At 41.0% G+C, this 27,024-nt stretch overlaps 1 protein-coding gene across 7 annotated transcripts in view; it reads left to right on the top strand.

Annotated features, from left to right (window-relative positions):
- PUM3 (pumilio RNA binding family member 3) overlaps positions 1-25,180 on the top strand; it is a 46,869-nt gene extending 21,689 nt beyond the window's left edge. Inside the window, exons 13-20 of one of the 7 annotated variants that reach the window (XR_010945012.1) lie at positions 1,788-1,868; positions 9,017-9,159; positions 9,821-10,043; positions 11,673-11,760; positions 14,101-14,191; positions 17,866-17,998; positions 18,293-18,386; positions 19,348-19,839. Coding sequence is in view for 3 of the 7 variants with exons in the window: in XM_067744265.1 (XP_067600366.1) it covers positions 1,788-1,868; positions 9,017-9,159; positions 9,821-10,043; positions 11,673-11,760; positions 14,101-14,191; positions 17,866-17,998 (759 nt within the window). In the remaining 4 variants the exon portion in view is untranslated. The other 6 variants (XR_010945010.1, XR_010945009.1, XR_010945011.1 and 3 more) reach the window with 6 other exon arrangements.
- Positions 25,181-27,024: the final 1,844 nt, after the last annotated feature.

Here is a 27,024-nt window from a genome sequence, read left to right as displayed (position 1 = left end):
GGGACTTAAAAAACCAGAAACCTGTGGTTGTGTACTATATGCACAACATTCTCTACTTTGTTTCCTTCATTTAATTCATCTCAGGGGTCATTTTATGTCAATATATATTCATCTGTCTACCTCTCTCTTGTTAATGACTTTATGATATTTTATTATATGACTTCCATAGTTCATTTAACAAGTCCCTACTATCAGACATGTTAGTTTCTAGTTTTTTATTTCAGATAATTCTCCAGGGCATATCCTTTGTTCGTATGTGGGAGCATGTCTGTAAGATACCTCCCTAGAACTACAGTTGCTGGATCAGAAAGTACATGCATTTAAAATTTTTAGTGTTGTTGTCAGTTGCCCTTAAAGAGGTTGAACCACTTTACAGTCTCATCAGCAACATAAAAGTGTGCCTGCTCTTCCCCAAACCTTTGCCAAATTAGTATATTATCAAGGGCTTTCACTTTTGTGTATAGGACAGGTGGGATATAGTATTTCATTGTTTTAATTATAGTCCTTAATTAATGAGCATTATTTCATATGCTTAAAGCCATTTGTACTTCTCTTTGTGAACTGATTCTTCATGTTCTTAGCCCATTCTTAGTTGATTGTTGGTCTTATATATAGTAAAAATGTTAGACCTTTGTTGTTTTTCTCCAGTTTGTTTCTAGTTGAGATGTTATTCCTGCCATATTCATCGGATCTGGCTCTGAATGAGTGTTGGCTGGTAGCAAAAGTCAAATCCCTCTTAAAGTAAAAAAAGATTTATATCATCATCTGGGATACTTAAAAGGAATATGCCACAAGCTTTGAAAACTTTTTTTTTTTAACAAAGTAGAAGTTCTTTAAATCTTGGAACAATATCAGCATCATGGAAAAAATTGTTATTTCAATAGTAATGATTCTGAAAGTCCTAATGTATATTTGTATGATCTCGTGCTGCTCTCCTTTTTGAAAGCAATTGTTTTTATCTTACTCTCATATTCAGCATATAAGTATATTCTTCTAGTTCTTTTTTTTTTAGTGTTTCTATTTTAATTATATAGGATTATTTTAAAGAAATTGTACTATATACCAAAGAAAATGAAAAATTATTTGTAATCCTTCAACACAGTGGTGACAGTGTTTTTCCTTCCAGGATTTTCTGTGTATGTGTATTATGTATATTTTGTATATATAATTATATCTAAGTTTATATATTTTCTTTTTTATGATTGCAGTACTCTAGTTTTTTTTTTCCCACTTGTCACTGTAACTTTCTTTGAGTTTAATTTTCAAGTAGCTATTCATTAACAGGATACCTATTTTTGAGAGGTGTTATATTCTGATTAGTTTAAAAAAATGAGTCTCAGCTATTTAATATTGAAGGATGTGCTTACCTGTTTCTTTTTCTTACCCTAGAATATAATTAACTAGGTCCTGATATAAGAGCACATTTTTTGGAATGACTTTTATCCATCTCCTTTATATTATGCTGGATACGTCGTCAGGGTGATAACCTTTTTTTTTTTTTTGTGGTACGCGGCCCTCTCACTGTTGTGGCCTCTCCTGTTGCGGAGCACAGGCTCCAGATGCGCAGGCTCAGCAGCCATGGCTCACAGGCCCAGCCGCTCCGCGGCATGTGGGATCTTCCCGGATCGGGGCATGAACCCGCGTTCCCTGCATTGGCAGGCAGACTCTCAACCACTGGGCCACCAGGGAAGCCCCCGGGTGATAACCTTTTAACGTAACTCCTTAGGTGGAAGAAAAGGGAGAATCTGTATATTTTTTTAACCTTTACTGGCTTTCAATTCCTACAGGGCCAATACTCCCACTTGGTTTTATTGGCGGCGTTTGACTGTATTGATGATACTAAGCTTGTGAAGCAGATAATCATATCAGTAAGTAATTCACATAGTCTTGAATTTAATTTAAATTGATACATCATTTGTGAGTGTGTAAGTTTGATTTCACACGTAGATGTGTAAAGACTTTGAAATGTGTAAATACTTTCTGCCAGTATTTATTTTTTAGTTGCCTTAAGCCTATTTTGGGGGGTTGCTTTATTCCCATACAAACCATAATCCTGTTACTTGATTATTACTAATTAATGTTGCTTTAAATATGTAAAAGACTGCTTAAATTAGGGTAATGTGACTTTTTAGACCACATAACATACTAAAAGAAAAATTAGCGATGCAGTGTTTAGATTTGATCGGAAATTTATTTTCATAGTAATTCCTCAGTTATTCAAGAACTCATGTCCACCCAGGCAGAAGCTATCCATGACCTTTTTTCTCTCCCTTTGGAGAAACTGCCTCTGCATAGCTTATCGATACATCTGTCCTGACTTGAACTGGAGAAGAAAAACTGATGAAGTTCACTCAATTGTGATGGCTTCTTAGAGATTTCATGAAAGCTGGTGTAGAGTTAGATTAAAAATTTTAACTAAAATTAGAATACTAGATTCCTTTTTTCATTTCAGTTTTTTAGCCTGGTATAATGACCATAAAGTGGTAATAATTGAATGCGGTTTACTTAACCCTAAATTTGCCTTCAGAACAACTGAGCTGTTCTCTTATAAAAACTACACCCAAGTAAAAAGTGTATTATGAAATAATTTTCTTCTTTCTGCAATGACTGCCCCTTTTCTGACTTGAGATTCTGTGATCCTCTTTTATTTTTCCTTCCTTTATTTCTAGCATGCAAGTTGTGTTAGGTGTATGATAGAGGTTTCGGGGGAAGGCATAAGAAATTGCAACATTGGTAGCAGGGACCGAACCTGGAAATATTTTAAAAAGCACATAATCTGTATAGACACAGATTATTCATTTGAAAGTTGGTACACATGGATGGGGCCCTTGCAGAAATCTTAGTGACAAAAGCGACTTCACACCATCTGCAGGGAGAAGCATATGGATGTTCAGAAAGAGAATTTACCTGTTGGCCTGTGGTGGTGCTGTGGCCTCTTTGTAGCCTATCTGGACCAGTTAGAGCTGGCTGATTAGGAAAAATGTCCCAACTAGTGGAGGGATAGGAGATTTGTTTTTTCAGATGCCAGCTCTAGGTCCCAGTGTGTGAATTTCTCATGCCCTTGCTGTCATTTTCCAGCTTTCCCCTTGACTGTTTTAAGATTGTGATGACTTTCTTTGGGATAGGATTGTGGGAAGAAACAAGTTGGCAGGACTTTGATGTTACAAACTGAGTATTTTGACATGTTCCTTGTGACTTTATTACCCTTTTGACTCCAATCAATAATGATTGTTTTTCATTCCAGTGACAGAAATGTGAGGCCATAGATTAGCTAATGAATAAAGTTGTTTCATGAAAATGGAAACAGGCTGGGCTATTGAAAGCTTGCTTTTGTTTAATATTTTCATGACAACTAAAATTTGCATAACTGTTCCAAATGGATTTTAAGAGAAACCAAACTTCCTTCAGGATTTGCCACAATTGTCTGCTAGATTAATTTTTTCCAAAGATTTATCCCACTTAAAGTCACTGTTGAAACAGTTTTAATTCTTTGTGCTTATCAGTTTGATAAGCACAACTGTTTAACCCACATTCCTAGTGACTTTCTCATACTTAAGGCAGCTTTCCCTGAGAATGGCCTCATTTGCTGATGTCTTGCCTCCAGCTGACAAATGCTCAACGGGTTTTGTGTATCATTAAACTACGTAGCCAGTGATAAAATTATGGAATGCTAATTGCTCTTGCATTTTCCCCACCATCCACTACAAAACCTGTTGCAGTATGCAGTGCTTGTTAAAAATACCCAAGAAAGCTTAGTGTTGCAAAACATTCTGTTCAGGGTAACCAGACTCCTGCAAATGTCAGGTTGAAATCACAGCCTGGTCAGGTGAGCCCTCACCTTTCAAAATGGATACACACTGTTTCCCACTTACTGTACTTTCTAAAATAAACATACTTATAAAATCCGACCCTGGAATTGTTGGTATGATGCAACTGCTTTGACAGCAGTGATCCTCTAAAAAGGAAGTAAGTACACTGGCCAGTTGCTCTTTGAGAATGAATATTGATACATACTTTAAAGTGTAGTATCTTTAAGATGCTATACAGAAGGTATAAAGGATAATAACAGTGTACACCCAGCCTCCCACCTGATTGGGCATGAAGAAGTAAAACTTGCCAAATACAGTTGAAGTTCAAGCCCTTTGTGTACTTTTTTTTTTTTTTGCAAATCCTTGTACCCACCCCCCTCTGCTGTGATGGATTGGTGCTTATTATTTGCATGCATTCCCTTATCCTTTTGCTATATGTAGATGTTTATGGTATTACTTTGCATGTTTACAAATTCTGTATAAGTGATGTGTGTTTTCTCCTGCAACTTGCTTTTTCCTTTTGGCATTATGTTTGTGAGTCATCATCAGGGAGGGTCAGGAAGCTTTTTTTTTTTTTTTTTTTTTTCCCCAGTACGTGGGCCTCTCACTGTTGTGGCCTCTCCCATTGCAGAGCACAGGCTCAGTGAGCCCGCTCCGCGGCATGTGGGATCTTCCCCGACCAGGGCACGAACCCGTGTCCCCTGCATCGGCAGGCAGACTCTCAACCACTGCGCCACCAGGGAAGCCCAGGAAGCTTTTTTAATAAAAGGTCAGATAGTAATTATTTTAGGGTTTGTGAGTCGTGTATGGTCTCTGTCGCATATTCTTGTTTGCTTTGTTTTTTGTTTAGCAACACTTTAAAATGTAAAAAAATATATATATATATATATTCTTAGCTCACAGGATGTACAAAAACAGGCTGCTGGTTAGATTTGACCTACAGGCCATGGTTTACCCACCACTGTTCTAAACCATTCATTTTTCAATGCCAAATAGTTTTTTACTCTATGAATATACCACAGTTGATTTTTCCATTTTTTCTGTTGATGGACATTTAGGTTGTTTATAGTATTTGTAACTTTAAACATTCATATTATTTTTTGCTATTCCAAATAATTCTGTAAGCATTCTTGTATGTCTCCTCGTTTCTCAAAGGCATTTACTTAGCAGAACTGTGGGTTGCCAGATATGCTGCCCATATGTTATATAGAGTCATGTGTCTGTGTTTCCCACGCAGCCACTACAAAACCTGTTGCATTATGCAGTGCTTTTAAAAATAGCCAAGAAAACTTAGTGTTGCTAAGCATTCTATTCAGAGTAACTGGATTTCCTGAAATGTCAGGTTGAAATCATAGCCTAACAAACACTCCTTTTCTCTTTAAGACCAGGCTCCGATTCAATCTCCAGATAATGTTTTCTGATCTCTCAGCCAGACCTGCTCTCCCCGTTCTCTCAACTCTTATAATTTTTGTCTTTGCCGTCTATTCATTTAGCAGTTAATTGTGCTCCGACCCAGGGCTTACAAACTCAGAAACATTCATTGACCAGGCAGGTAAATGAGTGAGGCAGGCCAGGTTGGGAGGGGCGGGGGGGGGACTAGAATGCACATGCCCTGTCCAAGGCGGTAGCCACCCTTGTCTCCAGCCTCTGGGAGTGTGAGCCCCATGGTGATAGATCTTCCAATTTATTTTTCTTTTTTAATTGTGATAAAATTTACCATCTTAGCCATTTTTAAGTATATAGTTAAGTGGTATTAAGTGTAGTCACACTGTTGTACAACCAATCTCCAGAACTTTTTCATCTTGCAAAACCAAAACTCTGTACGTTTAATAACCTCATCCCAATTTTTTGAGTGCAGCCAAAAAGTTGGACTTTTGTATAAAATCACCGCATTTTTTAAAACAAAACACTCAAGAGGCTGCAGTCGCTGCCAGTGATCTAACCTTCTTCTTACACTTCTGTTTTTATCCATTATTTAAATCTCTTATTTTTATTTTTAACTTTTAAAGAGTTCCTCTTGCCTCTTCTGCTAGATTTTAGCTCTTTAAGGTTAAGGTCAGCCTGTGTTTCTTTTTGTTCACACACAACCTTCCATAGAGGAACGCGCACCATGGGTGGGCATGGTGCTCAGTAATGTGTGTTGCATTTTGCATTTCTTTCTTCCACTGAAAATGCATATGTGCTCTAACCTTACTTCCAGTGTTCACCTTTCATTTTGACCTTTCCCTTTCCCTTTTAAAAGAGGGTTGGCAAAACAAGAATGCCAAAGAATCTGACAAGCGCCCAACACAAGGTCAGAATGGCCACACATTTTCACAAGGGAGATCTTTTGTTCTTCTCGCACTTTTCTTCTGTTTACATACCTGCTTTAGAGTAAAGCATAAGGGGAAGATATTACAACAGTAGTCCTTCTTGTGATTTTCTTTAAGTAAGAGGGAAAGTGAATTGAAAACCTTTACATTTGAACCTTCATTGTTGGGGCTCTTTGCTCTTTTGAGGATGCCAAACTCATGACTCCCATCAGCTTTATTTAACCTCCATAGTTAAAGATGCTGTATATTGATGGGTGTTTTCCATATGAAAATAATTACTTTATAGCAGTTTCCAGTTTAGAGCGTGAATTTTCTGATTTGCTCCTGGTAGTGGCCCACAGGTGGGGCAGGTGTATCATTTCCTTTTGCAGATAAGGGAATTGATGTATAGAGAGGTTAAAGGATTTTCCAAAGGCTACACAGCTTGAACCCAAGGACCAAATTCAGCACAAATCAACTGCTCTGTAGCTGCCTCTTCCCTATCTCTACGTGTTTTGACACTCAGTGTTCTCCAGGTGATCATCTAGAAATTTCTCTCCTCTGTGTGTGACCCAAGTTAAAGAGAAATGAATTAGTACTCCATAAAATAGCATCACTCATACTGTTTTATTTTTTCCAAGATGAATGTTTTTGATGGTAGGAAACCAGGAATAAGGGGGAGTTGGGGGAGAATTAACTGATACCACATTTTTAAGTAAACATTTTTTAGTTTCATATGATTGTTAGTTTATAAACATTGCACTCTTTTAAGAATCTTAGACCAACATAAGTGTAGATTCTAAATTCCTTAATTACAGACTGAAAGGTAGTAAAAGTTCAGTGAATTTGGGTATTAGTCCTTGAGTAGTATTTTTGCATGGATTTTATATGCATCTTGTGTTAAGGTGAAACCATTTCTGCCCAAGCCAGATACGATGCACTAGTCCTTAAGTGTAGAACCCACAGAGAAGATCAAGTACATTGAAGACTACATTGCTGGCTTCATGCCACCCCTTTTCCTGCTAGGCCAAGAAAAGAAAAGTTAATTAAAAATAAATAGCAGCCATTTATGTTCTTCACTGCCTACTCCCCCCTCCCTTTTTTTTTTTTTTTTTTTAAAGCAAGTGTTTTTTTTGTTGTTTTTGTTTTTTTGCGGTACGCGGGCCTCTCACCGTTGTGGCCTCTCCCGTCGCGGAGCACAGGCTCCGAACGTGCAGGCTCAGCAGCCATGGCTCACGGGCCCAAACGCTCTGCGGCATGTGGGATCTTCCCGGACCGGGGCACGAACCCGTGTCCCCTGCATCGGCAGGTGGACTCTCAACCACTGAGCCACCAGGGAAGCCCAAAGCAGGTGTTTTAAAGGTATAATACCCCAGAGGGTTTTTTAAGGACAGCAAAGTTGTGGAGGTTTTTTAATGATTGTACAAATTGGCCTAAGCTATGTATCATTCTCAGTCTCCTCTTTAAACTGATTAAAGCATTTATCTTCTTTTATGAGTTGGTTAAACCTTAAATAAAGCCACACTAAAAGCAGCCCATATTTGTGGCACTAAATGCCTCTTCTTCAAAAATGCATATTTTGAGTCTACTTTGGGACACGTTTACCTTGAAATTGCAAAAGAGCTCCCATCCCCATGAAGTGATGTACATTTTTTTTCTGTCTTCCCCTTTAGTACTGAAATTTTAAGTCATTTTTTCTGAGTGGTTAAAATTTATATTCATTTTCAGGTGGTTAGATCTGTTGCACCTATTTTCTAGCTTGTTTTTTTTTTTTCCTGCACTGAAATTACTAATCTCGTTGTAATCAGTAGGCACTCAAGAGAATAGCAGATCTGAGTATATCATCTCCTGGAGAATTCCTTTCCTTAAGAATGGGGTGTATGTTTTCTTTGAAAGAGACTAGAGTTGAAGTCAGAGGAGCAGAACTAGTGAGAGCCCTTGCACTGCCACTCTCATGTCCTCCTGCAGGTCACCTCCCCCCTTTCTGGGCCCCTCATCTGTAAAGCTGGGTGGTTGGACTGAATTCTTTCTGTGGCCCCAGCCAGTTCTGAAGAATCTCTGGTGTTCAGACACACTTGGCTTCGAATATTAGGTTTGCTGTAAGAAATAGGAATGTTAGAGAGGGAAAGTCTAATGATTTTTCTGTTGCATACGTAGAATAAACGAATTTTTAAACAATGATTTTTCTGTCTTTGCAAGTATCGCCAAATCTACACAGGAGCTCATTTGGGGTGGGGATGACATTGCCTTTGTTCCTTAATCAAACAACTAGAAAAGGAGGTTACTGTTCTTGTTAAGTTGATTGGAGATGTCATAGAATGCAATTATTTGTAACTGCTCCATGGAGTCTTTCTGCATTTATTTCCCTCCCCGCTCTTTTTGTTTTCCACGTGATACTTAAACAGCCTTCATTTGCCATGAGTAAGTAACCTAACTTTAAAAGCCTTTATCCACTTGTTCTATTTAACAGAGTTTCTTTATCTCCTTTCACATACATCTCATTAGGGAAATTCTAATAAGAATGGTCGTCATCAATGCTGCTGCTCCATTTAAGTGCAGCTGCAAATTAACTGTATCTGCTCAGTGGGCCCAGCAAGCAATGTCCCTAGTAATAGTGGCCTAAGAAATATTGGTTACAATGAATGAGATAACTCCTTTAGACGTATATTTTTTAAGTTCTTGAGCTTGGTCGGTTAAATACAAATGGATTGTTCAGTAATGCTAGTCCCAGTAGAGAGGCAGTTCTGTATTCCGAGTGTAAATTTCTTTGTGCTTTAATGAGACGACTTCAGAACTAGCTGTACATTTTTCATTAAGTACATTGGGGAAAAGTTATGTATCCTTCTTTACCATTCAGATTCCAATCATAGTTTATTTTAAGCATATAGATTCACTTTTTTTTCTATAATTTTACAGGAAATTATTAATTCCTTGCCTAACATAGTAAATGACAAATATGGAAGGAAGGTCCTGTTGTATTTACTAAGCCCCAGAGATCCTGCACACACGGTAAGAGAGATCATTGAAGTTCTGCAGAAAGGAGACGGTAACGCACACAGGTGAGGGACAGTAGAATAAAGGGCTTGGGCCCTTTATTCCTCTGCTCTGATTGTTCATTCATTTTGAGTGGCATGTGCTTCCATAAATCTACTCACATGTGTACATCTCTCATGCTCCCTCCCTCTCTAAAACTCCAAAGGTGAATTCCATTTTTTAGCCTGTAGTTTTGGCAGATTCTTAAAGTTTTTATCCTGAAAAGGAAATGAAAGCATCACGCCAAAAGAACGCCTCTGAGGCCCAGCACATAGCAGGCGCTCGGGTGTGTGTTTTGCTTTATGTTTAAAGCAACTGGTACCACTTAGTCAAGTACTGTAGGGAGCAGAATCCATAAAGTAGTCTAAACATGTGTTGTAAGATATTTTGTTATTGTCGTTATTTGGTTTGGGGTTGGTTCGGGATTTTTTTTTTTTTGTATTACACAAGGCAAGCTTCACTTATTGAGCGTTCATTCTGTGCCAGGCACTGTTCAGATCCTGGAGACACAAAGATGAAAGACAGATATCCCGCCCTCAAACTGCTTATCTACATGCACAACAGAAATTAGACAACAGAGCATGGCACAAACTGTTATAAGCCCTTAGAGATTTCTGTGATAATAAAACACCATATTTCCTTTGCTATTTATCTTACCTTAATTCTTCATTCAACATGTTACCACAGTAAGAAAGATACAGAGATCCGCCAACGAGAACTCTTAGAATCCATTTCTCCAGCTTTGCTAAGCTACCTGCAAGGACATGCCCAAGAGGTGGTGCTGGATAAGTCTGCGTGTGTGCTTGTGGCTGACATCCTGGGAGCTGCCATTGGAGATGTGCAGCCCGCCATGAATGCCGTCGCCAGTTTGGCAGCGGCAGAGCTGCATCCTGGTGGCAAGGATGGAGAGGTACTGTGCTATCGTGAGACAGGCGGGAAAGCCACAGTGGCTGCAAAAACTCCAATCACTGGGAACATTGCTATAAAGAGAATTTTAGTGATAATTAACTCACCTCATACCCACAGTACATTTGGAAATTGCGAATTCAAAACAGTGCTGTTAACACTCACTGTCTTCTGATGACTCCACATACCTGTAGAGTAAAAACAAAATCCTCTTAATGCTGTCCGTGATTGACCCAGGCTGTCTTTCCAGCATATTCTGTGTTCTTAATTTTGTTTTGAATTTGCTGTGGACTTTTGCACTTCCTTCATTTGTATGTACTTCTTTTCTCAACCTCACGTGCTACTTATGTTTCCATTTTCCTGCGCTCTTCCTGTAGAAAGCCTTATTAATCCTGCCAGGGCCTTGGAATCCTTCTCCGTGAAGTCTCCCTTAGTTCCCTCTCAATCAGAAAGTTTTCGCTCTTTCTGAAAGCTCCTGCCTGTGTTATTTGGGCCTTGTGTTATTCTGCCTGTATCTTAAGTTTCTTGGTTCATGCACTGGATATGTGCTAGGCAGTGGTCAACACCCCCCACCCCCAAAAAAGAGAATACCATTTGGGGAAACACAATACCTAAATAAATACGCACACAAATGATTATTGTAGAATAGAGATACGTGCTGTGAAGGAAAACGCCAGGTTCTATGGGATTATATACAAATGGGAGCCAACCTGTCCTAGGAGGGCTTCCTGAGGCAGTGAAAGCTAAGCTGAGACCCAAAGGACTGGTAGCTGAGTGAGGAAAGAAGATTCTAGGCAGAGAGAAGAGCATGTGCGGCCGCCTTGGAGGAAGGAAGAAGCTCGGCATGTTTGAGAACAGGAGGCTCAGGGGGCTGGAAATCAGTGAGCAAAGGGAAGAGGAAGGCGGAAGCCAGATCCTGCCAGGCACTCGCCCCGCGCTGGGTTGTGAGCTCCTGATGGACCCACATGGATGGGGAGCCCACTGTTTTCTGACACAGGAGATGGGGAAAGAAATGGGCCATGGATCTTAGAGACACCCTGGCTCCTGCCCTCACAGGGCAGATCCTGTTAACAAATTGGGACGATGCATGTGTAATGAAAGTTCCTCTGTAAGGACACAGCGCCTGTTGTCTCCCGTGCCGGGCAAGGAGAGGTCCTAGGGGATCTCTGTGCGAGCAGTTGGTATGGCCCTTGAAAAGGAGTGAGCCTGCTCATCAGCTAGTGCTCCTCGGGCATCACCTTAAATGATGATTTAAACATCATTCAGCATTTAGGTTTTAATGTTTCTGCTGTAGTGTTCTGTCCCATCGGTTTCTTTGCTCCTCAGAATTGCGTATGACAATCTGGAAAGTGGTTAGCATGATCTTAAGATGAGCCTGGTGGTGGAGCTGTTCAAACTGGAGCTCATGAAGCTGAATGTGAGCTGCCTCAGTGGCCATGTTATCTTGAATAACCATCTTCATTTCAGTCAGGGTTGGAGTAGATCTCTCGTCCCTCCAGGTGTAGTAGTCATTGTAGATAAAGACCTCTTAAGCCTTTTGGAACTTTCAACTCGCCTGAGACTTTATCCGTATGTGGTGATATAGAGTGGATGAAAACAGCTTTTTAATTAATATGTTCTTGACCCCTCACAGCTTCACGTTGCAGAACATCCTGCAGGACATCTAGTTCTGAAGTGGTTAATAGAGCAAGATAGAAAGATGAAAGAAAGTGGACGAGAAGGTACGCTGTGCAACTTGACCTTTTCTTGTATTGGATGTGGAATTTCAGTCATATCTGGCATCCCTGAACTTTATGCCGGCCATTTAAGGTCAAATGAGAGTCTGTTGAGTTTGTGAGTAAGAAATGATTTAGTGGTTGCAAATAATGCTTTTTCCCCCTGGAAATTTGTCTCCTAGAATCCTTTCATTTTCTTTCCCTTTCCCACCCTCCCTCCCTTTCTCTCCTCCCTCCTCTGCTACTTCAGACTTCAAAACGGGCTTGTCCAACATTCTAAAATGCCATTTTATTCTTTGAGGATGGTGAGAGCAGAGTAGGAGGGCCAGTTTGTGAGTATCATCATCCCAGTTGAAAAGCATATTTATCTTTAGTTTTGAGGAAAGGATAAGCAGAAGAAAATTATCCTCATCAGAGAATTTTGAACTGGTGCCTATTTGGCATTGAAATATATATGACCAAAGAGCAAGCCAGGCCTTGGCACTTGCTGGTTTTTCATAAACCTTACAGCTGCTCTGTAGAAACTCAGCTCTCAAGAGGAGGACAGCATCTTTTATTTATTGATGAGTGAAAACTTGCGTATCATTCCCCTCTCAGTCCTGTCTTTGACCAGACCTTCTCTTTCTAAATTCAAACTCCATCTGGTATTTTAGCCACTAAAGAGGCTTCCTCCCACTGAGTTAAAACAGTTTGGGCTTTCTGTTACTGTGTCTGAAAAGAGTGACAGATCATGAATTTATGTCTTGAGGCAAGTTGCAGTTCTAGTGGCTAGCGAGGCAACCAGTATAGTAATAGAACTGTTACTTCTCACTCTAACTTTAAGAACAGAGACTTGGGCCTATTTCTCACTGTAAATTTTTTATAAAAGAGGAAGCTTCTGGTAATAAATTTTGAAGAAAAAATAATGTATTGAATTATCTTTTTGTTATTAAAAACTTGGTGCATAGTTGAGCTTATGTCAGAAAAGTTGTCTTGCTTTTAAAATCCAAGCAATTTTCTAGTGACTTTTCTCCTCATTTAAATTGCCCTGGCAACCCTAAAACACGTCTGTTTGAACTTGATGTATTTGTCATGTTCATGTAGCACCAAATGAGTGGCTGGCTGTCTTGGTGATCTGTTGCTGTGTAACAAGCCACCTCAAAACTTAGTTTTCAAAACAACAGTCATTTGGTCAGTGTTTGGTGGAGCTCAGAAGCTCTACTCTGAGTCATCTAGGGCTGCTTGTCTTGGGGTTGGATTATCCACTTTCATAATGGCTGGCTGTGGCTAAGTCCAGCAGCCTCGCTTCCTCTCCCTAGGCTGTTGGGTTTCCTCACAATATAGTGGTTGGGTTTTAGAAGGACAAAGTAGGTGCATGTACTTTCATGATTTAGCCTCAGAAGTTACTTAAGGGCAGTTGTACCGTACTCTCTTGAGTAAGTCAGTCACAAAGGCCCACCCAGTTCGAAAGGAGAAGACATCAGTTCCACCTTTAGATGAGGGAGTGGCACTACTCTAGAAGCATACACAGACAGGAGATATTGTTGTGGTCACCTTTGGAAAACACTGTCTGCCTCACCAGCTGATTTCTGTCCCTCTTGAGCATGTGCCACGAAGAGTAAAACAGTCGTGGGCCTCTTGGCTTTTAAAGGCTCCTCATATTTGGGTATCTTTGAATTTTACGTGCTACCTCCCCAAGACGTTTGCCTTTAAGATAGGTTGTCCCCACCTCCATCTGTACCAGATCCTAGTCTTCAGAATTTCTCCTTTGTCCAAGAGTTAGTTAACACTTAGGTGGCACAGTGAATAAGATAATACACTCTGAGACCTTGGGAATCAGATATACTATAATAACAAAACATGAATCGTATTTTTGATGGGTGAACGAATGTTTAGTATTGTAGAGAGAAATTGCCAGGTGTAAGGCAGAATAGTCATTTGACCGTTAATTGTGTTCAAGGCACCTTCTGAGTGAGCATTTTCCTTGAGGGGAAACTTGATTTTAACCAAACACGAGGTGCTGCTGTCAAACATTTACTTCCTGAATAATTTTCAGGTTAGGGTTAAATCATTAAATAGTACAAAGAAATGTAAACATGACCAAGCGAGCATTTTATAAGAAGTCATTGTTTCTCTTGAGTAATTACTGCTAAACATAGCTGAGGATTTGGGTCAGAGTGGAGAGAAATGGCTGTATTAAAAACGCATTACATAAAGCTGAGCTAGAATTTTTAGTGTTAAGTGATACTGGGTGAGAACGCTTTATTAGCTTTCTCATTAAAACAGGTTTCCAGCTTTAAGCGTAGTAGGGAGAGAGATTGGGAGTTTAAATCTGGGTATATGATGTTCATTAAGTTTATTTTACAGGTTGTTTTGCAAAAACACTCGTAGAGCTTGTTGGTATGAAGAACCTGAAGTCCTGGGCTAGTGTCAATCGAGGAGCCATTATTCTTTCCAGGTGTGTAGAAAGTGTGCCTTTTTTCTGCTTAGGGTCCTTGTCCTCAATGCCCGTGGGTGCGCAGCATGCTTCCTTCACACTTACTTCTCAGTTCTAATGTCTGTTTCCAATAGTCCAGCATTCCTGTCAGTTACTCCTGGTCTAGACAAGTATACCAAATATTAGAGAGCAAATGTAACTCTTTCCATCAGTCCTTACAGTTTTTCTCATGTGCCCTCTTTTGGATCATAGAATTAGGGCATTCACAAGGCATCATTCGATTGTTTCACCACATTTATGGTTTAGACCAAAGTTTACTTGTATTCTTTTTTAATGGATTAGTTTTGTTCCTGTAAAAACTGACAGAGTTGTTTTTCAAATCGTGACTGACTTTACTGACTTTTTTTCAACTATTCTAAAAGGATTCGAGAAGCATTTGCTATTAAAGTCTGCATGCTAATTAATCTTTGTTTCTAATTAAAATGATAGAAAACTGATGATTTGTGAATTGAGACATATGCTTAACTTGTATATTGTTGTTTGGACATAGGTTGAGTTTATAATTTACAGGTCATTGAAATTTCCATCTATTCTATTCCCAGATAAGATCCTTTTATTAAGGATATTCATTTTAAAATAGATTTGTGTGTTGTTTTGAAGTAATCACTGTTGATTTTTTTTGCCCTGCTGTGTTACCGAGATTTGGAAAAACAGTTACCAGTCTCAGCTTGAATTTCCCACAGTATTTCACATGCAAGTTACTATGCAGTTTAATTTGTATATGTTTATAAATGTTGTAGGCATTTCTTCAATATATATTTTGATTTGGTACACATATACTCACAAATACGTACATTCCAAACGGGCATTCATTATTTTTAGGTATATCAGTATCTCCAAATATATGGGTGATACAGATCACTAGTTTATTTCTCATTAAAATTAGCTAATTTTCCAGTTGGTGTTGAACAGCCAGAGTCTATTAGCTGAAACATGAACTTTTTGACATGAATTTCTTTACTGGGCATTTGGACTGTTAACACTTACTGACACATTCTTTCATTACACTCAATTAACTAAAAATTATGGCAATGCGTAAAATTAATTTTTTTTAACATCTTTATTGGAGTATAGTTGCTGATTCACTTTGTTATACAGCTATATGTATACATATAACCCCATATCCCTTCCCTCTTGCATCTCCTTCCCACCCTCTCTCTCCCACTCCTCTAGGTGGTCACAAAGCACCGAGCTGATCTCCCTGTGCTATGCGGCTGCTTCCCACTAGCTAGCAATATTTGGTAGTGGATATATGTCAATACTACTCTCTCACTTCGTCCCAGCTTACCCTCCCCGCTCCCCGTGTCTTCAAGTCCATTCTCTATGTCTGTGTCTTTATTCCTGTCCTGCCCCTAGGTTTATCAGAGCATTTTTTTTTTTAGATTCCATATATGTGTGTTAGCATACCGTATTTGCTTTTCTCTTTCTGACTTACTTCAGTCTGTATGACAGACTCTGGGTCCATCCACCTCATTACAAATAACTCAATTTCGTTTCTTTTTATGGCTGAGTAATATTCCATTGTATATGTGCCACAGAACCAGGAAGAAATAGAAAATATAAACAGACCAGTCACAAGCACTGAAATTGAGACTGATTAAAAATCTTCCAACAAACAAAAGTCCAGGACCAGACGGCTTCACAGGCGAATTCTCTCAAACATTTAGAGACATTGTCCTTCTCAAACTCTTCCAAAATGTAGCAGAGGGAGGAACACTTCCAAAGTCATCCTACGAGGCCACCATCACCCTGATACCAAAACCAGACAAAGATGTCGCAAAGAAAGAAAACTACAGGCCAATATCACTGATGAACATAGATGCAAAAATCCTCAACAAAATTAATTTTTAAAGATTGCTCATCAATCAGAGCTCCCCTTGGGTGGATTTCAAACATGAGAAGGATACTGTAGGTTTATTATGGAATATTCCTTAAAACGGGAATATGAAATATCTGAACATGAAGTATCTGAGGTTCTAAAGGGAAGTGAAACTGGAGATAAATTAATAATTGATTAATATAATAATTATTTTTATTTGGCGTTAGAATATTGTCATGTGCTTGTTTGGCAAAATTCTTTCCTTGTTTATATTTTTCTTTAAAACTCGTGCAGTATGTGTGTGTGTGCGTGTTTGTTTTTGTTTGTTTGTTTTGCTAAATCTTTTTTAGAGTAAGTGACAAAGTGTCATTCTGGGTGAAAAAATCAGCCTTGTATGCAGTCTGAAAAATAACTCAGGGAAGCATAATTCTCTAGCATTTAAATGCATGAGCTCTAGACAGACTGCCTGGGTTCCAGTCCCAGCTCACTGTGTGGCCTTAGGCAAATTACTCAGCTTTTCTGAGCCTTAACTTTCTTGGATGTAAAAGGAGATTAATAATAATCCTAGGTTGTTATGAAAACTAAATGGGATGATGCATACATAGTGCTTAGCATTATGTTTAATGCGTGTGTTCAGTAAATATTAACTGTGTCACTATTATGCACTGTGTGACTGTGTGTTTAGCCAAGGTTTATAAAATACGAACACCTGTGAGTCACAAGTCTATTGAGAGGGCACTTTACTTTTCAGCTTTGCAGGTGGCAAGCAGTACTTGTTGCTTGTCTTCCACAAGCATGTCCTCCTCTCTGTGGACATGATGGAAATTATTGGGACCAGGGTCTTTCAAACATGCCACGTGATTTCTTTCTGGGTTGTGTTTCAGTGGTCAGCATTTAAACGTGGTCGTGAGGACGTCGGGGGAGAATAGGAAATTCGGCCCTGGGGTTTGGTGGTTGAGTGCCTGTGACTTGGCCCCTATTTAGAGAAAGGGGCCTACTTGTTGCCAGTCTGAAGAGCTCTGCTCACCTGTGATAAAGTACACCAGCAAGGTCTCAGAGAGCAGAGCTGACCTCATTTTGTTGAATGAGTCACACTGATCGAGTGGTTAACTAGGAGCCCGGCTCTGGCTATAGGTGCTTCAGATACAGGATCATGTGAGCCTCAAAACACAACCCTGTGAAGAAGACGGGTTCTTTTGTTCCCATTCTGCAGGCCAGGAAACTGAGTCTTTGAGAATTTAAATAGCATGCTCTTGGTTGTATAGTTACTGAGTGGCAGAGGCAGGTTTCAGATCTGGGCAGTTAAGCTCCAAGGTAAAGCTCTTTACGCCTTCACTCAGTGTTTTGGCAATAGAGTTCAGTAAGAAGGCCATTCATTAACTGCTTACCTTTCACGCTCCCCACCGTTCCTCCGTGTACACCTATTCACGCATGTTAATTCAGTCACTCTGAGCATTTCTTGACTGTCTGCTCTGTGTACATGGTGCCATGAGATAAATAAAGCACAGGGTCCTTGTTCCTGAGCTTTTCTAGGTGGAGAAGGAAAGGTAGAATAAATGTAGTAAACAATTTTAAGGCAGGGTGTTCGTCCTAAGACAAAGTGAAAGCAGGACCTATTATGTGGTTTTAGAATATAGGCTACTAGCCCCCATCATTCATCTGATCAATGGGAAAAAAAAGTATTTATAGTTACACAACTTGTCTCACAAGTCAATGAATTTTTTGTACTGTGTGCGAAGGTAGTATTTGCAGACAATCTAAGGGTTTTTTATGAAATTTAATTTTTTGTTTGTTAATTTTTGTCTTCTCTCTTCAGCCTTCTCCAGAGCTCTGATCAAGATGTTGCAAATAAAGTCAAAGCTGGATTGAAAAGCCTTATTCCCACATTGGAAAAAAGCAAAAACACCAGCAAAGGAATAGAAATGCTACTTGAAAAACTGACTGCCTAGGTAGAAACTGTTAAGAACAAGTTGGAGTCATTTTTCCTCTTCTGTTTTCCCAGTACAGAAAAGAAGGGCTAGGGTCCATCTTACTGGTAATTTGGGTGCTCTGTATATGTGTTTCTTCTTTGTATAAGAATCTATTGATAAAATGATTTCTAAAAATGGCCTTTTTAAGAAAAAAATCTCAGCCTTCTCTTTTATCATATTGAATAGTAAGCAAATTACAGTGTAAAATGTTTAACAGTCATGCACAGTGAGACCAACCAAATTTATATAAAATAGTTGTGTGCATTGATTCAGGGGAGAAGACATCTTCAGTGAACAGTAGTCTGAGAGGGCTTCATGGAGGAGGAGGAACCTGAGAGTTTCCTGCTTCAGAGGAAGGCAGGATGTGGTAAAGGAGAGCCATGGGGAGTCCTTGGTGGGAGCAGTGAGGTGGCAGTCAATGGTTTTGAACTGAACTGGAAGGCTTGGGGCTTGTTGGGTACCATCATGGGGATACTCTACATCCAGGACAGCTGCTTTCCTAGCTGCCTTATGGATTGGGTGCCATGTTAGATTTTTTTTGAAACAAGCCACTCCAGGAAGTTAAGATTTTTAGGAGGAAACGTGCTGAATGAATTAGGGGATCATAGTGGGTAGCAGTGTTAAGGTCATTGTCACAGGAGAAACCTTCCTGTCTTTGAAACTGGGCCTTCCAAGTAAATAGCTCCTTGTAGTGAGACTTTCTCTCTTGGGACTTTCCCTGAAGTAGTTGAGGCCTACAGGGTTTGAGTTAGAAGGATATGCAAATTTGTTAATAGTGCAGAAGTTGGAATTTAAGTACAAGTAGGATGTTTGAATTTTAAAACTACACTTGGCTTCCAAGCAACAAAGCTTGGAAGGATTGGTAAACCTTGGAAGAGTTCATAGCCAGGCTCATGTAGCCCTGCCTGTGAATACCTGACTGCTTTCGAAACCGAGCCTTGGGGCTTCCTCTAAGTAGCCTGATGTAACAGGACACCCACTCAGGTCTGTCACTGCAGTTACACCTCAGGTGAACAGCTGTGCCTTTCCTACCAGACCGCTGGGTCCCAGGACTACTCCCAAAGGATGAGCTGCCAGGACGTTACCTGCTGCCCTCTCCTGTGGGTGCATTGAACCCTGCAGGAGCAAAAGAGCCGGTGCCTGTAATTCTCTTTTGGCATGGATTCTCCTCCTACCCCCACCCTGTACCCCCCCCCCACCACCACGACCCAGCCAGGTCTAAGGGTAGAGGTGGGACCGTTGGGGGAACTGGGGGTGGTGTGGGAGACAATGGGGAAGAGCTTGCTTTTGTTTGACTGATATATTGTGTGTTTGTTTTCCGTATAAAGGGCCCATTTGGAAAGAGAGGGGGACAGAAATTCTGCTGTTTGTTCCATCTGTAAGACTAAAAAAATAACATCCGTAGTTTGGAAAGTTCGAATATTATGAAGCATATAACGAAAGAAGAAATTCTTCTGCCCCACTCCTCCACACCCCTGCCTTGTCCTCCCCAGAAGCAACGACTTTCAGTTCTTTTTAGCTCTGCTAAGTTTTTAAATATATGATTTTTGTGGGTTAAAAAAAAAAATCTATCCGTTTTAGGCATTTTCTTTTAACTTCCTGTTATGGAAAAATACAGATTGAGACTTCACCACCACTGTCTCCCTACTTCTTTTCTTTCCATTTTCCCAGTAGAATTGCATCATCTTTGATAAATTGATGTTCAGTTTATATGATTATGTTGACGTCAGTTGTTAAATACTGAAGGAAGTAGTGAGTTGTCATGACATTTCCTATACCTTTTTTTTCCTGGAATTAATAAATTGCCTCATTTATTTTTATTTGCTTACTTTCCTACATTCCTATAATTAATTTTTCTCAAACTGTCCATCAGAATTGCATACACTCTTCTCCAGTAGGCATTTTCCTCTTTTTTCAGCCTGGCAAGGCTCACATATTATTCTGGGGTCAACCCCTTTCCCGATGGCTCCAGTATGTCCCATCTAGTGTGCCTCCAGTGGGTCATAGATGTGCTGAAATTTTAACAGCTTCAACCCTTACTCCAGCAGGCCATACAAACATTTCCCTTGTGTGGTTCATGCAAAAGATCACTGGTATGAACTAATCCCAGGGGCCCTTTCCTTAAGTCAGTGATGGATTTAGGAAGGAGCCTGGCCAATGGACCTCAGAAGAGAAGTATATTCCTGGGAGAGGTTCCTTTGGTCTCACACCCACAAGGAACAGAGTCCCTTTCCTGCCGGCTGACTTCAGTATATGCAGAAAGCATACTGAGGATGGCTGAGTAAAAGGTTGAAAGAATCTGAAACTTTGATGTTGAACTGCTGAATAAATCAACTCCTGGAGCTGCCCTACCCCTGAACTTCCTGTTATGTGAGAAAATTAACTTTCATTTATCATTGAGGCCATTTTGAGCTGAATCTTTAGAAACTTGAAGCCAAAATTGTGCTAACCTGTCAGTGAATACTGACTTCCACACTATCCAGTACATCAGGTCAACTGGCAGACACCTCCGCTGGAGCCACCTGGCTTTCTGAGTGTCCTAAGAACCTGCAGCACAGCCGTCCTCATCCCAGGCCTTCCCTTCATGTCTCCTATGGAGAGCCCATTTGAGGATCCCATGCATTTCATTTTCTTGCTTAACATCCTCTTTTGAATGGGGCACAATCTCTAGTAGCATCCTGAGAAAGAATGCATATGAGGGAAAATTTTAAAGTCTGAATGTCTATTCTACCCTTTCACACCTGGACACCTAGTTTAGCTGGATATAGAATTCTAGTTTGAAATTAATTTTGCCTTGGAATTTTGAAGACATTGGTCAATATTTTCTTTGGCTTGCAGAGTTACTATGGAAGTCTAATGCCATTCTTATTCTCAGTCTTTTATATGTGGCCTTTTTTTGGGAGGGGGGTTGTGAGGGGTTTCTCTGAAAGGTTTCAGGACTTTTTTTATCCCCAGCCTCCGTGTATTTCAGGATCACGTGCATTGCTGTGTGTCATGTGTGTCTGCTCTTTATTCTTCGTGCTGGGTACTTGAGGATTTTAGTCGGAGACGTGAAGCCCTTCCATTTGGGGGCTGTATCTGTATTGTCTCCCTAACCCCCTCCTCCTCCAACCCTATTTTCTCTATTCTTTCTCGTTGAAAGAAATCTGTTTTGCAGATTTCGAATGCTGATTTGATCCTCTAATTTTCTTTTTCAATTCGTTGGCTCTTTGTTTTGCTTTCTGTGTGAGATATTTCCTCCACTTTCTCTGTCAGCCCTTCCGTTGACCTGTTCTTTTCTTGTTTCTTGAATGAAGTATCTCTTAAATCCCTGGGAATGTTGTCTTTTTTGTTTGTTTGTTTTACCTTGCTTTCTCTCCTGTGTCTGCACTTTTTGTTTATTTTGGTCTCTCATGTTTGAGACTTTCTGGGAGAGATCTTTGGCTCTCCTTTGTATACTTAAGACATTTAAAGCTGATCAGAAAGGGGGCAGGCCCTTCTGGACTGTTGACTGCTCGTTACACAGGTGATGAGGTAGGGATGCCCCTGTTTCACTGGAGTCCTCCAGATGTCAGGATCCATGGGCCTTGTGTCTGGGCCATTCTGTGCCTCTAGAGGGAAGTCCACCTGGCAGCCAGAATTCTGGGTGCTCAACACTGTGTGCAGATTTTCATTAACCCACCTGCTTTGAGTACAGCACCTCTCCCTCATGTTCTCGTATGCCTGGGACCCCCTTGTCTGAAGAAATCGAACCACTGTGAGTCCACAAACTAAACTCTCAGCCTTCTGCCAGTGTGTGGAGTGGTAGTCAACCAGTTTTAGCCAATCCTCCTGTTTTCCATCCTAGGCCTCACTCCAGCTTTTCCCAGTACTTAGCACCTCTGCTTGCTGGGATTTTCTGTAGATCAGAGTGAGAATTAACTTGCTCCTCTGCTTGTACGTGGTATTCAGCTTTCTTGGCCCTGATAACTTTCTCCGTGGCTTCCTCTTTTTCCAGATATTTGTTGTTGTTCACTGACGATGACTTCTCTCCTGTTTGTTTCTTTCTTTGTTTTGACTTTCTACCATTTTAATTTATTCTTAGCAGAAATCAACAAATGGTTTTAACCAAATTGAGAACAACCTGCCTGGCTGAATGGAGGATGTATTTTCCATGCAAAAGTTTCCTGCTTTTGAGAATGTCTTTAATTTTTAAATTTAGCTTTTGTAGCTTTCAGATTGCACCCCATGCTTTTCTCAGGGATCGATCTGACGTTGCCTAGAATGAAGGAGAACCTGTTCCCCTTTAAGCCTGGGGTAATATGTGTTTGCCTAATGGAATAAGGCTTCCTGCTTGCCTGAACGCAAAGGATAGGCTCTTTAAAATATGTGATGGCACTTGTTTCTGTTTGCAATGAAATTTTGAAAAGGTTACATCTTATTTATAGCAGATTAGTCACTCTTAAGAGTACATCTTACAAAGACAAGAGTGTGTGTATATTTTTAGAATAATGGTTAAGAGAGTACAGGGTCTCAGAAAAAGCAGCAACAGTTTATACTGAGCCGCTAATCAAACTATTTCTAAAACTAATGAACTTAAATAAGCATAAAAATCTGCCACTTGAACTTTTTTCTCACCTCTGAAACCGTTTAACGTAAGGAAACAGGTTATAATCATCTCCATCTGTTAAGGACTGAATTCATTTTGTCCCCTTCAAGTGTGTGTGTGGGAATCCTAACCGCCACTCCCACTTCTGTACCGTACCTCAGAAAATGACTGTATCTGCAGATAGAGTCTTTAAAGAGGTAATTAGGGTAAAATGAAGTCTTATGGGTAGGCCCTAGTTCAGTATGACTGGTGTCCTTGTAAGAAGAGATCAGGACACACCTAAAGAGAAGAACATGTGAAGGCAAGAGAGAAGAGGGCCATCCCCAAGCCAGGGAAAGAGGATTCCAAAAGAAACAAACCCTGCTGACACCTTCATCTTGGATTTCCAGCCTCCAGAAGCTGTTTGAGGAGATAAATTGCTGTTGTTTTCGCCGCCCAGTCTGCGGTATTTGTTAGGCAGCCTTAGGAAACTAAGACACCTTTTCTAAATTCAAAACCTCTACCACCACAGTGCCTCCAAATTCCCTACCCTTTTTCCCAGATGAATTCTTAAGGGTTTAAATGAAGTCAACCAGTAGATACGTTATTTGGATTGGTCTTTTCTGAATGGTAACTAAACGGCCCGCTCTGCTCTGCATTCCAGAGTTTGCAAACAGACACTGATTGCTGTGGGCATGTTTGTACCCAAAACAGTGACTTGGAAGATAGTGCCGATGTTTCCACTTGCATCCCTGTGAAGGAGTGGTGTTTGGAATCTTCCATCAAAATGATTTCTAATGTTTAAACATGGCCTCATGCCCATTGCTGAATGTAAGTGGACGAAGAGAGCTCCAAAAACATGGTAATGAGAAATTTTGGTCCAAGCTGTCTTGTTTTTAGGGGAATTAATTCTATCTTGGGGAAAATGATTAGTTCTTCGTTGTGCCGATATGTGATAGCACTTAAGTGGAAGGTGATAGAAATCTGGTAAGGTTATGAGAATCATCTGACTGTGCTCTTGATGACTATAATTAAGCATAATGAATAATTTAGGTATTTTAAATGACTTCCAGATGCTTGAAAACAGACTTTGCTTTTAGATAGAAATCCTCTTGCATTTAAAACTCATGTTCTTATTGATAAACCTGCCAGTGAACACATTGACTTGCTGCTGTTACATTCCACAGTAGACAGTGATAGAAAGAATGAACATGATTTTTAAAGACCTGTGTAACAGCAAGGAAGTGCTTTTGAGGAAATGGACAAGTGTTGGGTGTTATTTTTCTTGCCCAATCAACTATTCTGCCCCATCTGTATTGCTTAATACTTAAATCTAGCTCTAAACATAGATGTGTTGAAACCCGTTGCATCTGCGTGTAATGTAACCTGGTGGACGTGTGTTTTGGTCTGGCTGGCACCTCTTTGGGGGCTCCCCTCGTCTCACGTTTCAGTCGTCCCGTTTGTGTAGGGTGAGCCCGTCATGACCTGCCTTCATCAGATGCACGTGACCCAGGGCTCCCAAATCACAGCACCATTCACTTGGCCACGGTGTTTAGTTAATGGGTAAAGTGCGCCTTTTAACAAATAGCATCAAATCAGAATCTGGCATGGGACCGAAACAAGAGCATTTAGAGCTCTGGGGCTTCACTGGATCGCTGTGAGGTTTAACTCAACTTCAATTGAGTTTACATGTGAAAAGGACCTAGAACTGGGCCTGAATACACAGGTTGGGGCTCAGTCCCAGGGCCAGGCTTTTTAATGGCCAGGTAGAATCATGGGAGATTTGGAGATTGCTGGAAAGCTTTGTTGTCACAAAGCCGTGACTTGGAAGTCAGAGTTCCCATTGTTGAGTTTTTTTGACATCAAACATTTCAGCAATCCTTGCCCCAAAATGCAGTATTACACTTGCACTTTTGAGTTTGTATTGGCTAAGAAATCACATAGGAAGGTCCATGGATTCATTACCACTTTTAAATACATAATTTACAATCAATTTAAAGCAGCTGTGTACCTTTGAAAAGCCTTCACTCCATTTGTAGCTAGGGCTTGGGGCAAGGTAGGGTCTGCAGGCCCCCTGCAGTCTCTTCTGCCCACAGGTTAGGAAGCAAGGGTGAAAGCACTTGAGCCCAAATTGGCTGTTTTTTAAATGCAAATAACCCTGATAGGAACAGCACCTTTAGCTGTAGCCCGTGGTTAACACCTTCCTTTAAAGTCTATCAACTTTTCGGGTAGAATGCTGAGAGCTAGGCAGCTTGGAGAGGGAGTTGTTTCCTTGGGAAGGAGCAAGGGGTAATTTGAGGTCATTCACCTGGGCCAAAAAGCCTAGGAACAGCAGAGAAGTCCAGGGTTTCAACTTGCTTAGTGGTCTTGTCATGCAGAGATGGGTGAGAGTCAGCACCGGGAGACACTGGGCCAACTCCAGGTGATTGCTTTGTAGAGGAAGTTGCCTTGGATTTGTTTGAGAAGCTTGGACCCAGCGTGGGTTCTGCCCCTTACTAGGCAGGTGATTTTGGTCCTCAGTTTTCTCATCTACAAAACAAGCCACCTGCTTCACGTTCCCTCAATTAGTAGACTTCTTTAAACAAGAACATTCACTACAAATGGGAGGGTTTTTTTTTTTTTTTTTTTTTTTTTGCGGTACGTGGGCCTCTCACTGCTGTGGCCTCTCTCGTTGCGGAGCACAGGCTCCGGACGCGCAGGCTCAGCGGCCATGGCTCACGGGCCTAGCCGTTCCGCACCATGTGGGATCTTCCCGGACTGGGGCACAAACCCGTGTCCCCTGCATCGGCAGGCGGACTCTCAACCACTGCGCCACCAGGGAAGCCCCTGGGAGGGGTTTTTGAGAGCAGTACCGCAGTGAAAAGCACTTGGAGTTTGTTTTCAGAAGATCTGGCTTTGAAGCGCGGCCCTGAGTCTGACCAGAAATGTGAGTCACAATCTTTAGAAACTTCTGTTTTCTTATTTATAAAAATAGAGATAGTACCTGAAAATTTCAGAGGGTTGAGGTCAGAATCAAATGAGATTGTGTATGTGAAGATGCCTTGTAAAACTTTGTAGGTGTTCATGATTCCCGAGATAGGTTGGATATTCCTTGCCTTGTTTGGTTCCCAAGTCACAGGGTTGCAGTGTGCCAGGGACTCGGCCAGAGGTGCAGGGTGGAAGAAGGGGAGAAAGGACCTTCTCCAGGGGAAGAACCTTCGGCGACTTAAGTTAATACAAGGAGTACACAGCCCTCCTCCACCAGGATTGTGGGGGGACAGGCATGTCCTGACTCACCTTAGAAGCAGGTAATACGTGGTACTTTGATTCTACAGTACAACAAATCATGCATTTGGGATAAGGTGAGAGCTCAGCAAACGGCGTTTGAGGCCTGGCCTGGCCTGGGAATCGAAGGATTAGTATGGTAGAATGAAAGGAGCTTGGGATAGATGTGAGTTCTAACCCGCAACCCACCAGTAGATCAGGTGGTTTCTAGATGGGATGCTCCAAGTCCCAGCTTGCCCTGAGATGCCTTGGGGAGCAGCACTGTGGTAGGAGGTGGGGGCAGAGCCGATGGGGCTCTTGACCAGCCACCTAGGCTCCAGTGAGAGCAGCCCCGCTAATATCTGTTTAACACGTTCAGATTTGGAGTTAGGTTTCTTTTTGTAACAGGGTTCTGCTGTTAAAAACAAACAAAAAGCTAGAAAACCACTGAGATTGCAATCTCCTGCACCGTGTCCTCAGTGCTGCATGCAGTCAGCAAGCTGGGCCAGAAGGCAGGCATTAGACTGCGAGCAGATTTCCTGTGAAGCCACGAGGCTTAAGCATCTGGGCCGCTTGCTTGCTTGGCATTCCAAAGCCTGCTACATCATTTTGTATTCATACTTTAATTTTTTCTTAAGGGGAGATCCTAAATTGTACAGGCTTTAGGCCCCACGAATCCTGGATCCCTTGCGTTAGACGCAAGCTTCTTTTTTTTTTAGAAATTTATTTTTAATTTATTTATTACTTTTGGCTGTGTTGGGTCTTTGTTGCTGCGCTGTGGGCTTTCTCTAGTTGCAGCAAGCAGGGGCTACTCTTCGTTGTGGTTCCCAGGCTTCTTATTGCGGTGGCTTCTCTTGCGGAGCACGGGCTCTAGGCACGTGGGATTCAGTAGCTGTGGCGCACGGGCTTAGTTGCTTGTTCCACAGCATGTGGGATCTTCCCGGACCCGGGCTCGAACCCATGTCCCCTGCATTGGCAGGCGGATTCTTAACCACTGTGCCACCGGGGAAGCCCAAGACGCAAGCTTCTTAATGTACAGACATCACTACACACCCGTCCTAGTGAACTGAACGTGCACCCTTAGAAAGAACAAACCAGCCATTTGGAATGGGGTGGGTGTTGCTTTGCAAGCTCAACTTTATTAAGTGATGGCAAATCCAGTGCTGTATTATTCCTGCTAAATAAGAATGGATATATAATATTGGTTATTGCTCAT

The sequence above is a fragment of the Pseudorca crassidens genome, chromosome 7, assembly GCF_039906515.1.
Source record: "Pseudorca crassidens isolate mPseCra1 chromosome 7, mPseCra1.hap1, whole genome shotgun sequence".
Taxonomy (NCBI): domain Eukaryota; kingdom Metazoa; phylum Chordata; class Mammalia; order Artiodactyla; family Delphinidae; genus Pseudorca; species Pseudorca crassidens.
The sequence above is the reverse complement of the archived record's forward strand: the minus strand, read 5'-3'. Positions and strand labels throughout refer to the sequence as shown.